A 12,809-nucleotide genomic window follows, 5' to 3' on the forward strand; every position below is an offset into this window, starting at 1 on the left:
CCCCCCGACGGTTCAAACAGGAAGGCGGACATGTTGGTGTCTTTCCTCACAGCAGGTTTCCTCGCAGTCGTCGCGGCCGGACCTTACGCTCTCCCCTCCCCTTAAGCCACCTCTTTTCCTCCTCCCTCTCGCGTTGCAGCCTCGGGTCGGTCCTGAAGTGGTCCGGGTTGCAGCTCCATACGTGAAGTGGAGGAGTGGAGCTGGGGACAGCGCAGCCGGCTTTGGCAGAGGCAGTGAGGAGCCGCCGGCGGCCGCGCAGCGAGGAGAAGGAGAAGGAGAGGGAGAGGGGAAGAAAGATGCTGTCGCTCCGCCGTTGAAGGGACTCGCACCCTGTCCTCGGCGTGCGCTCGCAGCGGGGCCGGGGCGGCCTGTGCGCCCAGCTGGCAGCCCTGCGTTGCCCGCCCGCCCTCCCGCAGCAAGCAGGGCACAACCGAGGCGAGGGGCAGCCTGTCCCCCGCCCCGCCCTGGGATATCTGTGCCCATGGAAGGACCGACCCCACGTTGCTGAGACACGCCGCCGAGAGGATTTTCCTATTTCCCACCCTCATTTTGTTGCAGGTTTTTGCGGTTTTATATATTTTTCCGTTCTTTTTATTTTCTGTTGTTGTTGCTTTTTCATCTGGTTTTCTGCAAAGAAAGCTGTGTTTCGGAGCCTGCCACCGACCCGCCGCAGCTCCTGCACGGCTGGGAGGTGGGACCGCTACGCTGGCTCTCAGGGCGGCTTCCCCGGCTGGGAAAATGAGGTTGCCGAGACACTGGGGCCCGAGTAGAGGAGGGAGGGAAAGGAAACCTGCTGCTGCGGAGTTGTGAGCAGCCCAGGAAAGTGCGTGCGTGCGCGGAGGAGGGAGAAGAAGCAGCCTTATCCCCCCCTGCCGCGGACTGTCGTTCGGTTCTCTGCCCCTTTGGCGGGGCAGCGAGGGGGACAAGCCTCAGAGACTTCTGTGATTGAAGGGATTTTGCAGGAAGCTCTCCTCTGCCTGGTATAGGCTGTGTGGTTTCTCTTTTGTGCTCGCTTGTTCCTGTTTTTTTTTTTTTTTCATTATTTTTAACCTTACTTTGCTCTGGAATAAGGGAAACTTTTTATCTCTGGAAACATGTCGACGGGAGAAAGTTTTGAGTCTCGGTTTGAAAAAATCGACGTGACTTTAAAGGACCCCAAATCCGAAGTGAACGTGGACTGTTTGCTGGTGAGTAGGGAGCGCCGATGGGCCCCCGGTCCCGTGTCCCTGAATTTCTTACCCTGTGGGACCGAATCTCGTACTCCTGAGTCACCACCCTGCTTAACTCCGCACTGGTGTTGTGTTTACTCAGTGTTGAGCTGAGGGTGCGTGAATGTCTATGTGCAAGGAGAGCGGCTCTCTTGCCAAGGAGGCGCCCGCCCGGTCATGCCACAGACTTGTCATTTCTCTCGCTTCATGCATCTTTTTTTTTCTTCGCCTACTGTCATAAGGGGCGTTGGACACTTTATACAATGCGTAATTTGTGAGTGCCAGTCCTGCGTGTAAGCAGGAGACTGTAAATAGCTTTGATAATACCAATTCCCTCTTCAATATCTTTTTTTTCTTTTAGAGAGTGAGGTCCTCTTATGTTGTGGTTAAGCACTGCAGCACTGACTTCAGCCTGTTTAGCCTACATGTTTGCAAATGTTAATCAGTGACGTGTAAAATGCCGCTCTAAGATTAATATGCCTCAGATTAATAAGGTTAATAACAGGTGGGGAAGTAGTCATGGCAGGGGTTTGAATACATTTTAAACTAGTTGGTGTGCTAGGCCTGGGATAGAGGGCTGCTTGCTCATTGTTTCCCTACTTGATTATACCTGATGGTTGAATGGGTCTCTCCAGTGCTGTCGGTGTTATAATTGAATCATAAGAAAGCAAACCATAACACTTCCTGCCTGACATAAAACCAATGTTATTTGGTAGTTGCTTGACAAAAGTGTATGATATTTTAATTCTGATTACAAAAAGTACCTCAACAAAGTATATGTTAAATCCAGCCAATTTGTTTGGGATGTAGCTGGATACTTAGATATGCCTGGGGATGCCCCGAAGTAGTAGTAAATTGTAATTTGTGCTTTTATGCTGAAGTAGAGAATTTCTTTAATTTGTATCAAGTGATAAAAGTTCCTCAGTATATTTTTTTTTCCCCTGGCTTTCTGCTGTCAGAGAGGAGAGCAAGTAAATTGGGTTTGTTCCTAGTATGAACTCTGACATTTGGGTTTGGGGGGGGAAGGGAGGTGTGGGGGTGGAGGTGGCGCTTAATAGTCGTTCTTCATCTTCTGCTGCATGCCTCTTAGAAAGCTTGCTTGAGCATAAGGCAGTTGAGAGGTGAAAATAATCTAAAGAAAATCTGTACAAGTTCATGATGTTGTGCACTCTCTTTAGCTTATTACTGATTTATGACCTTCTGAAGTGTTGACAGGTCAAACCTACATCCCTGGATAAAAAGTGGATAAAAGCCGAGCCTTTGCTGCTACAAAGACAAATAGCATTGCATCTTCCAGTTAACTTGCTGCTTTTCATCCAGTTTTCATATCTGTCATCTCAGAACCACAGCTAGTGAGAAGACATCTGGTGCTTTGGATACAGTTTGCCAGTTTTGATTGTCAAATCTGACATTTTTGCACACAGTTTCTGTTGATTGGTGTCAAGAGTTTAGGTCCAGTTAAGAGTTTAGAGTTTTATGTTAACCAGGGCTGAGTTTGCTATTATGTGCTATAATGCTGGGCATACTATAGGGACCTTCACACAGTGATAGTAATCAGTTTATGACCCCTTTCAGTTACCTTAATTGTGATTTGGAGCTAAACTAGTCAGTTTGGGAATGAGCTTGTTGGGTTTCTTGTCACATTTGTGTGAAGCTTCAGAATGTGTGTTTGCATCTCAGATCTTTAGAATGTACTTTTAAAGTGAAATTATTCTTTTAAACTAATACCAATTAAAAAAGAAAGCACTTCTGAAGAAATCACCTGGTAGGTGAACTTTGTAGGTGGTAGGCTACTGTGTCAAGTTGTCAGCTATCCTGACTTTTTTTTTTCCTCACTCTCATCCTGAGTTGGTTCTTGAGTACTTTTCTATAGAATTTAGCTATCCTAACACTTTTTAAGGAATTTAAATGTTTCACACAAGTTCGTAGTGTGGTGATTCACACTTCAAACATCATTCTTGGCCCAGGGTACTATTTATATATCAAATACATTGTAATCTATGTGGATATGCTCTTAAGGAAGAAATGCCTAGGTGTAGGTGTAATTGATCTGCATTTAAAATATCTTCTAAGATGAACACCCATTCCCTTTCTCGCAGCCCCAGGTTAAAGAGGGAAACTTGTCGGGCTCTAGGCCTGGTACACTTGAAAATCCTTTTTTGTAAGACCTTTTAAACCTAAAACCCCTTTTTTGTCTTCTTAGAGTTGTGAATTGATGTTATTTATAATTCCTTTCACTTTTCCTAAGCAAAGGTGTTAGCTAACTGTGTGTATCTGATATCTGAGTGGTAGTATATGAATAACTGATACATAAACACTTTTAGTGCACACAGCTTTTGATATTCTATACATGTAGGTTTAAAATGCTGGAATTCTTTCAGGTTCAAGGAACATTTTTTTGGCTGTGCAAAGAAAAGTCTCAGTAATGCCCCGGCTTCTCTTAGGATGATTTTATCCTTGTTAGCTTTACTTCATTTTGCTTCAATTCTTACTTTTAATTCCCCATCAGTTTGTAGCCCCTGTAGACTGGAAGGCAGGCATGCAATAACTTTTAAATCAGTTTTGTAACCACTTTGGTTTTTGTACATGTCAGAAGCTAGGTCTGTATGCTAGAAAGATTCTAAATTTGTATGTGAAGTAGTCTGAACATGCTAGGAAGATGGGGGCTGGGGGAGGCGGGCTGATACAAAGGAAGCCGTATTACCGTTTCAGGAAGGTGTGGGAGAAGAGTGCTGACAACAGAGCAGGCGGAAAAGACACACTGAGGACTATATGACTTCAGTTTACATGCTACAGGAAGGAAATTCATAAAACTGAAGTGCAGGGGGAGATGTGTTTATTTTTCTTGTTTTCTCGTATGTAATTGTAATAAGAGCAGAGTAAGAAAACAGGCTAAGTTGCAACCCCTGTAACTAAATTTGTTTATTTCTTTGGGGCTTCCATGCACTCAATTTAGTACTAGGTTGGGAAATAATAGCTAGGCTGTCTTTTTTTCGTGAGCTATGAGGAGGCAAAAGCCTCTGTTCCGTGTAAACCATGTGCCACAGCTTCATATGTGCTTTTGCTCAAACTGTCAGGTTCTAAGAGTCCCACAGTCCTCAAAAGATCGAATAGCACTGGGAGGGCTGCATTAGGTAGCCACACTTTGGGTTGTGCAATGATCAGAGGCTGGTGAATGCTATAGTCATGCTAAGTAGAGCCAAAGGTAGCATAAGTAACTAGCTATAACTTGAGCTTAGTGTCTTGTTAATGATATTAAGCAGTGGAAATTAGTGTTCAGTGAGCATATGCTACAACAGTTTTGGAATAAAATCAGATTTCTTATTCCTCTGTGTTTCTTACTAAATCCTTGGGGTTTATTGGCTTCCAGTTTCTGGAGAATGGAGAGGGAGGGGTGTAATGTGTGACTGGAGGGGGCACATGTTGCTCTGAAGCTGCCTATGTTTTTGATTAAAAATTAACTAGTAAATTTTCATGAAAATGTTATTTGGTGCACTCTTTGCTCTGGTAACTGACACAGTCTTTTTATGTTTTATGTAGGCACTTATGTAGTCATTCAAGTAGTTGATTTTTAAAGCTTCAGACTTTTGATGGTCTTAATCTTCAAAGATGTCAAATGTTTCACTTGTTCAGCATGTTGGCTACAAATTAACTGACAGCAGTAAACACTGCATATGACAAACTTTTTTTATCTTGTCTCAAGAGGTTTCTATTTTTGTTGAACCAAAAATACACAGGTACAGAGCATGATTCACCTGTTTTTCCTAGGTCTATTTTGTAGTTCTGTTAAGCTAGATGAATTCATGTTCATCTGTTTTGCACAGGAAAAGTCAAAATTATTTCTTCATCTCTGGGACTTGGAGTTCTAGATCTGTGTTGTCACTAGACCTTTTTCCCCTCCTGCTTAACTTGTTAGAAAGCACTTCTGAAGACCCGGTGGTTAGGGATTTGGAAAATAAAAAAAAATAAGTAAAGAATATAACTCAAGAACTCCTCAAGTAAAGGTACTTCATTAAAATAACTGTAGAAAATTAGCTTCACTGAAACAGCATTAATTGTGCTTTTAGAGTCTGAGTGAAAAAATGCTAGAGAAACTTGGTATCTGAGAAGCTTGCTTATTTCCCAGTGAAGCTTATGCACAAAAAATAGCAGAGCTTGAGGTTTTTATGGATTGTCAGCTTTAGAATGTCCCAGGTTGTTTGGAAGTAGTTCAAATTAAGGGGAAAGGTAAGTCGTCATTGACTAAATCTCCTTGGACAAGTTCCTAACATTCTTTAGATTGAAGCGCAAGATTCTGCGCTTGGGTTGGGGTGGTCACCAGCATCCGTACAGACTGAATGTATCATCAGTACATCAGTACAGACTGAATGTTAGATGGATTAAAAGCAGCTCTGTGGACAAGGGCTTGGGGATATTTGAAGAGAATGTCTGAATATGTCTCTCTCCTGACGGAGAGGGACTTTTTACCAGCACCTGTAGTGACAGGACAAAGGCCATCAGTTCTAAGCTGAAAGAGAACAATTTTTAGATTGGACATAAGGAGGACAATTTTTACTATGAGAGTAGTGAAACACTGGAAGAAGATGCCTAAAGAGGTTGTGTCTGCCCCATTCCCTGGCAATGCTGAAGGCCAGGTTGGACTGGGCTTTGAGCAACGTGGTGTAGTGAAAGATGTCTGTGCTTGTGGCAGGGATGTTGGAACTATGATCTTTAAGGTCCCTTCCAGTCCTAGTAGTCCAATCACTAACCATTCTTATTCTGCAGTTAGACTTCTGGCTGACCCAGAAATATAATTCCATGTCTTCAAGTTACCGTATCCATTTTATACCGTATATTTGCTTTAGATGCAAAAATATAATTGCAGGTTGATATTACCTGCGTATCACCAAGAAATATGAAATATATAGGTTGATGTGAAATTGATGATGAAATATATAGCTTGGTATGTTAAAGGTAAAATGCAAGTAAGTTGGCTTTGGAAATACAGTAACTTGGTGGGTTCTCATTTCAGATTGCACCTCTTAGAAGAATATTTTAATATTGTGTAAGCCTTAAAAAAGTGAACAGTAGAGCTGGTGGGACTGTCAAAATGTTAGTGTTTGGTTCACGCTGTATAGTATAGATACTATACAGGAATAACAGTTAAACAATTTTCTTCTTGTAAAACTAGAGGCTGTAAGAATAGGATTATTTTTCCTATAGGAAGTTTTAATCAAGAATGATAGTAGGTTTTAGTTGATGTTAAGACGCATTTCAACAAGAGGAGCAAAAAAACCCAGCCAAAGCCCTGTAGTAGACCTTAAGTGCTCTTAATAAGTAAAAATATTTGTAAACAATGTCCTTTTCCCTGGCAACTGCAGAGTGTGCTAATTTTTTGTTAGTGGTGGGAAGGAAGAGGGAAACACCTGGAATTTTTTTGTTGGACAAATTGAAAATCAACCTGTTGGTCCGTAAATCTTTTGACTTTGAGGACAGTGGTAGCTTCAGGAGCCACTCACTGAGAACTTACTAAATATTCAGAAGCACTGTGATCAGAAAATAGGTAGCTTTACAATTGCTGTTAGCAGAATTCCCTAGGACATATTTTAGTACAGCATAAAAAAAGTGCTTTCACGTCTCTTACCAGGGAATACAGATGTGTTTGTTCCGATACAGGATGTTTATCTTGAATATTAGAGGCCCCAAAATATGTAATTAAAAACTTCCGTTTTTTTTGGTGAATGTTGCTTGATGCTAGTTATCAAAACTTCTGTCATCAAGAAATTGCAGTTTCAAATGGGCATACTGAAAAACTGAACTTCCTTCTCCGAAAACAAAATTAGAGAATGGTTGAAAACTATTCTGTCTTTGCCTTAATTTGTCCAGTCATTAGAGCAGCAATAAAGGCAGAAGGATGATGAGACAATATTGGTAAACCCGTAAGCAGCATGTAGACAGCACTCAGTTATATCTCTTAAAACAAATGCAAATAATACTGTCTTTTATCTTTCTCAGTCTGCTGAAATGAGCACCCAACACAGTGGTTGAACAAGAGCTGAAACCCAGTATTTATGAAGAAAAAAAGTGGTTTGTAGCTCTTCTTGTCCATAGTCTTTTGCTCTGCTGAGATGATTGAATATCCTGTAGTGTAATCTCAAGTCAGAAGACTGGAGATCTCTCTGTGGTCTGCTCAGCATCAGCAGAGTATAACTTGCTGTGGTGCATATTTAGTTATAACAGTCTAGAGACTGTCTAGCCAAGCAGCAGTCGCTGGGTCTGGTGAGCTGCCCATGTTCCTAGGGTAGAACCAGCAGAGGATCAGTACCAGCTTCTAACTGAAGCACAGGTCAAAGTCTGTTCTGATACTCAAAATCTTGTGAAGGATTGGCTTTAACTGACATTTTGCCACTCCCTGTCAATATTTATATACTACAAACTGTCATGGGGACAGTATGTAAGGTCTCTTTGTTAATAGGTCCCAATTTAAATCCAACTGAGCGACAGAGCACTGGAACGGGTTGCCCAGGGGGATTGTGGAATCTCCTACATTGGAGATATTCGAGGCCTGCCTGGACAAGTTCCTGTGTGATATTCTCTAGGTTACCCTGCTCTTGCAGGGGGGTTGGACTAGATGATCTTTTGAGGTCCCTTCCAACCCTTGGGATTCTGTGATTCTGTGATGATTTCTTTATTTCAGGTTTTTCCTTTTTAATTTCTTACATGGATTAATTTTTCTGTTTCTTTTTTAGAGTTGAGAAATACATGAAAGTTTTCTTGGTTTTTTTTCAGTTGTGTGGTCTGAGATGGTGCAAAGACCTGATGGTTGGAGACCTCTGTAGAAAACACAGCACAAACTTGGGCTATATTTTGGACTGCAGAGTGGAACTACCTAAATGTGTTTCTAGCTCACGAGTATCTGAGCTACAGAATTATAATTATATCTGGAAACACAGGTGGAATATTTACTTGTTTTTTCCTAGAGATCTTCATAATACTTACTTAAAGAAAATATAACTGAGAAATCCTTAAATTCTAATAGTTATGCAAATATTGAGTAATTATGTAATTTTTCAGAAAATGGTTAACAGGACTTGTGTTATAGCTTTAATGGTTATTTCAAATGGGAAAATGTGTAAGGATGGTCAGGACATTTATCCCATGCTGGACACTGGTAGATGATGCTGCACTTAGTATTACCAGAAAACAGAGATCTTGAGATAAAACCAGGTTCTTTATTGTATGTCCATGTTTTGGTTAGAAGCTTCTAAAGAAAACTCAAAAATTTGTTTCTTCTCTCGAAATCACTTACTTTAGAATTTGATTTGGAAGTCTGCCTTTTTAATATTTAATACCAGGTGCACAGTGAAAGTAGTATTTCATTGAGTACGAGTGGTTATTATTTCACAGAATGATTGAGGCTGGAAGGGACTGCCAGAGGTTGTCTTGTTTAACCCTTCTGCTCTGACAGGGCCACCTGGAGCAGGTTGCCCACGAGTATCTTATCATATTGTATCCCTTTTGAGTATCTTAAAGGTGTAAACTCCAGAACCCCTCTGGGCAACCTGTAATTTTCCATTTCTCATCAGTACATTTACTTGGTTGATGATTCATAATGGAGAACAAAATTCACTGAAACTAAACAAAAAAGTAATCGGTGCTCATTTTCCATTTATTTGCAGAGTTCTCCAAGTATTTTGGCCTTCTTAACTTGGTCAGTAAACCTCTTTGTTGCCTAAGTAATTTTGTGAAAGCCATTTGCTGCAGAAGAGCAGAGTAACTTTCCTCATGGAGGTGTTTACAGATTTGGAGATTTTAGGCAGAAGGGTTTGTATCTGAGGGAACAGTTGCTGTGAATGGGTACATAAATTACATCTAATTTGTGAATGCAGTTGAAACAGATTAGATGTAGAATTTTTCTGTTGGAGGGAAAAAAGTTAATGCCTTGCTCTGATGTCCAGCTTATACTCCAGGAATGCAATTTCAGGTTTTCATCATTCTAAACCTTAGTATCATAGTGTTTTCTATATCTGTGTGTGTACGTCATTCTCTTCCTGATAGGTAGTCATTGGGGCTGGGCAGGACTTGCTTATCGGCATGGGAATTTGGAAGACTTCTCGCTATTGATAAGGCCAGAACCTGCCCCTGGGAGAGAGGTGAAGGAGAAGAGACTGCTTGTGGTAAAAGCTGAAGTGCAAGGTGTCAGTACAACAAGCACCATCTCCCTGGAGTATGGATAACAAATTCCAGCATGTTGACTCTACCACTGAGATCTAGAAGCACCTTCTACTGCTGTGGATTAACTCTGTGTTAAGGTACTTAGGAGGGGAGGAAGCGTCTCCAGACAGAAGATGATAGAGGAGGAGTGGATGGGGAAGATCTTTCAGGAGGAAGGATCAAGGAGGAGTGAGAATAAAGGTTGGTCAGTGAGTTTCTGCTGGTTATGTTTGCCCCATGCAAGGTGCCAGGTTGCACAGAACAGTACCAGGCAAGACATGAAGCTGTATTTGAAAATAGAGGTAATATTGATACCTCACAACTTTGGCTTAATATTATGCACTGCTGTCAGAGGTGGAATCATAGAATTTCCTTATGAGCTTTTCTTTGTTACAAAATCTTATTTTATCAATGTGTTATTATACCCATCTCTTCTTGGAAAGTGGCTTAGATTGTAGGCACACGTATCCTGCTAGTATTAAGATGAGAGAATTTACTTTGCTTTTGCAAAGAGGAAAGGTTCTTCTGCCACTTAAGTCTACCAAGTAGTTTGTTGATTGATCTGATACATCTTCTGTGAGCTGCTGTCTTCCTCCTTATACTCAAGTTGCTACTAAGATCATTGGCAATTAATTGCAAACACACCAATTACACAGTTTGGGGTGGTCTTGGGATCATTCAAACCTGCTATTACATGCTATATATCTTTTGTACAAGGCCAAAAATGGTGCCAGCCAAATGGTAGACTTCTTAGGACTTTAAGTTTCTGCTCTGCTGATATTGTCAACAATAGTCATGGTTTTTGCAACAGGCGTTATTGCTGCCAACACTAGCAGAGCAAAGATGGTGACAGCAATAACATGTCCATTAAGGCCTATGGAGTGATAGCTGAACTACTGATGAGATTGTTGTGTTGGTGTGGGTTTTGGTTGTGGGTTTGATTTTTACACTGAATTTGGAATTGGAGGTGTCATTGAAAAACTAGGCTCTCTATGGAGACTAGATTAGTACGCTTGTTGGAAAAGCTTTTGTGTTCTATTACTGAAATGCTTGTAGCTATTCTCAGCCTTTTTAATACTTCACAAACTGCGTTGTGCATACAGTTTCTGAACATAGCATGACCGTAAAGTGTTTGGAGATGCTTTTCACTTGTAAGATCAGTTGGTTGAAGAAATCTTCAGAACTAGCCACACTGTGGTTCTGAAACAAACTGTGAAGGCTCTTGTTAGGAAGACCATATTGAGGAGAATTCTGGGTTATTTATCTAAGGAATAGAGTTGTAACACAAAGAAGGTCTTGTATCAAGTAATTTATATGCTCAGAGCTGTTCACCGATTCCACTTAGCAGATTGGATTGGAGTAAGGAAAGGACTAAAAATCTCTCTTGCTTTTAATTCTTGTTGAGCATAAGGTCAGAGGAGTCTTTGAAGTTTTCTCCTGTTGTTTCTTTTCTGTCCTAAAATGCCGCTAGTCTCCCATAACAAAGCTTTTGCCCTACTTAATGAGATGCATATGTTACGCTATTTTCATCAGTAATTTGGACTTGAGATGTAATCAAAGATGCCATGTAGAGGAAAAACTTGAATGTTACAATGCTGCTGGAGCTGCTTCACTTCTGGGACTGCAACTGTAAATTACTTCTCTGTAACTTTCTGCTTCCTGTAAAATTGATTTTGGCTAGCATCAATGAAGAGTTGGGATGGCTGCGTTGTTCTTGACCTTATCTTTTCTTTTGGTCATGGCAACCTCCTCTGAACTCCTGGCAAAGAAGGCAGTCAGATCAACTTCACCTTCATATAAGAATAGTTCAACTTGATAATTCCCATGGGAAAGAAACATTTGAGAACCACAAATTCTAGGGGAAAGAAATAAGGAATTTTTTTGACACACCCTTTTTCATTGTAGTTTGATGAACTCATAGACATTTTCAGAAATAAAAGATTGATTAAACCCATGTATTTGCAGGTTGGGAAGTTTTTCTTCCTAAGAGTTTGATACCTTAGGAATAGAAACTTAAGTTTTCAGAATAGGCAGCTGAAGATTTTCCTACGTACCAGGGTGTGTTGTGAGAGGTGGTTGAATAGTACCAAAGCAGGACATCTTTCGCTTTCTTTCTTGTGTGTTTCAATGCCAGTGAACTTCCAGTGGTGTTGCATTACATTTTGTGGGAGGAAGTAACAGAAACAAGTTGATGAAATGGTAAGCTTACTTCTGCGTGAGGAATTGCCAAAAAGGGCATCATCAGCAGAGATAAGGAAATCATTATCCTACTCTACTCTGCACTTATCAGGCCACACCTGGAATACTTTGTTCAGTTTTGGTCCCTGCTATACAACAGAAATGTGGACGGACTGGAGAGGGTCCAGAGAAAGAGCCACAAAGATGATCAAGGGACTGAGAAGCCTGCTCTATGAGGAAAAGCTGGGAGAACTGGGTTTGTTCAGCCTGGAGAAAAGGTGGCTCAGGAGAGCTTATCACCATGTTTCAGTATTTAAAAGGGGGATACAAAGGTGGCGACTCCTATTTTAGAAGGAGGCACATGGAAAAGATATGGGGTAGTGGGCACAAGTTACTCCTGGGGAGATTCTGATTGGACACAAGAGAAAAATGTTTCACAGTGAGAACAATCAGCCATGGGAATAATCTCTTCAGGGAAGTGGTGGATTCCCCAACCCTGGACACTTGGAAGGTAAAGTTGGACAGGGTGCTGGGCCATTTGTGTAGATGAGCTTGAGGTCCTTCCAACCTGGTATTCTATGATCAGTAAAGTCTTTACGTTTAATTAAAAAAAACCCATCATATGAAGTGATGGGTTCGCAGAAGTTGGGAAGGGGGGAGGGAGGAAAAAGGCAATATGGCTGTGAGTTTTTGAAGAATTGCTTTCAGAAGTAATGAGATGTTTTCACAAAATATTTTCTTGGGAGAGTTGGAATTGACATAACCTTTATTTTGACAATGCAAAAAGAGCCATCTTCTATTTTTAACTAGTAACTTGCAACTTTGAGCTAAAGCTCATGCTTAAGATTAGACTTTCTCCTGTAGGTCTTCATTCTTAACAGCTTTAAAGCCCACTGTTTATCCATTTGACTTTGAGATTGTGGAAAGCCACTTATTCCATCTAAATAGCTTCTCTTGTTTGGGTACCAATCAAATCTCACCTGAAAAGACAGAATTTGAAAAAAAAAGATCATGTGCTATGTTATCCTCTTTTGTCCTCCTACTTAGTAAATGAAATATCAAGAAATAGGGAGCATCAGTGCAGTACCAGACTATGATACTGACTTTCTGTACTTTTGAATATTCTTAACTGCAGTACACACAACAGGTTTCACTTACAGGGTGGTTATAGGGTGCAAGAACCCAGAAAACCACTCTGTGTTGAAGGAAGTCTTGTCTGTCTGCAAGCTA

At 41.0% G+C, this 12,809-nt stretch overlaps 1 protein-coding gene across 2 annotated transcripts in view; it reads left to right on the plus strand.

Annotated features, from left to right (window-relative positions):
* The first annotated feature begins 11 nt into the window (after positions 1-11).
* ROCK1 (Rho associated coiled-coil containing protein kinase 1) overlaps positions 12-12,809 on the plus strand; it is an 87,091-nt gene continuing 74,293 nt past the window's right edge. For both annotated transcript variants that reach the window (XR_009742582.1, XM_061448695.1), the window contains exon 1: positions 12-1,187. Coding sequence is in view for 1 of the 2 variants with exons in the window: in XM_061448695.1 (XP_061304679.1) it covers positions 1,095-1,187 (93 nt within the window). In the remaining variant the exon portion in view is untranslated. The remainder of the gene's footprint in view (positions 1,188-12,809) is intronic.

This window comes from Pezoporus flaviventris, unplaced genomic scaffold (genome assembly GCF_033815535.1).
Source record: "Pezoporus flaviventris isolate CSIRO_AGI_PZ_B2104156 unplaced genomic scaffold, CSIRO_AGI_Pfla_v1 ptg000007l, whole genome shotgun sequence".
NCBI classification, from domain to species: domain Eukaryota; kingdom Metazoa; phylum Chordata; class Aves; order Psittaciformes; family Psittacidae; genus Pezoporus; species Pezoporus flaviventris.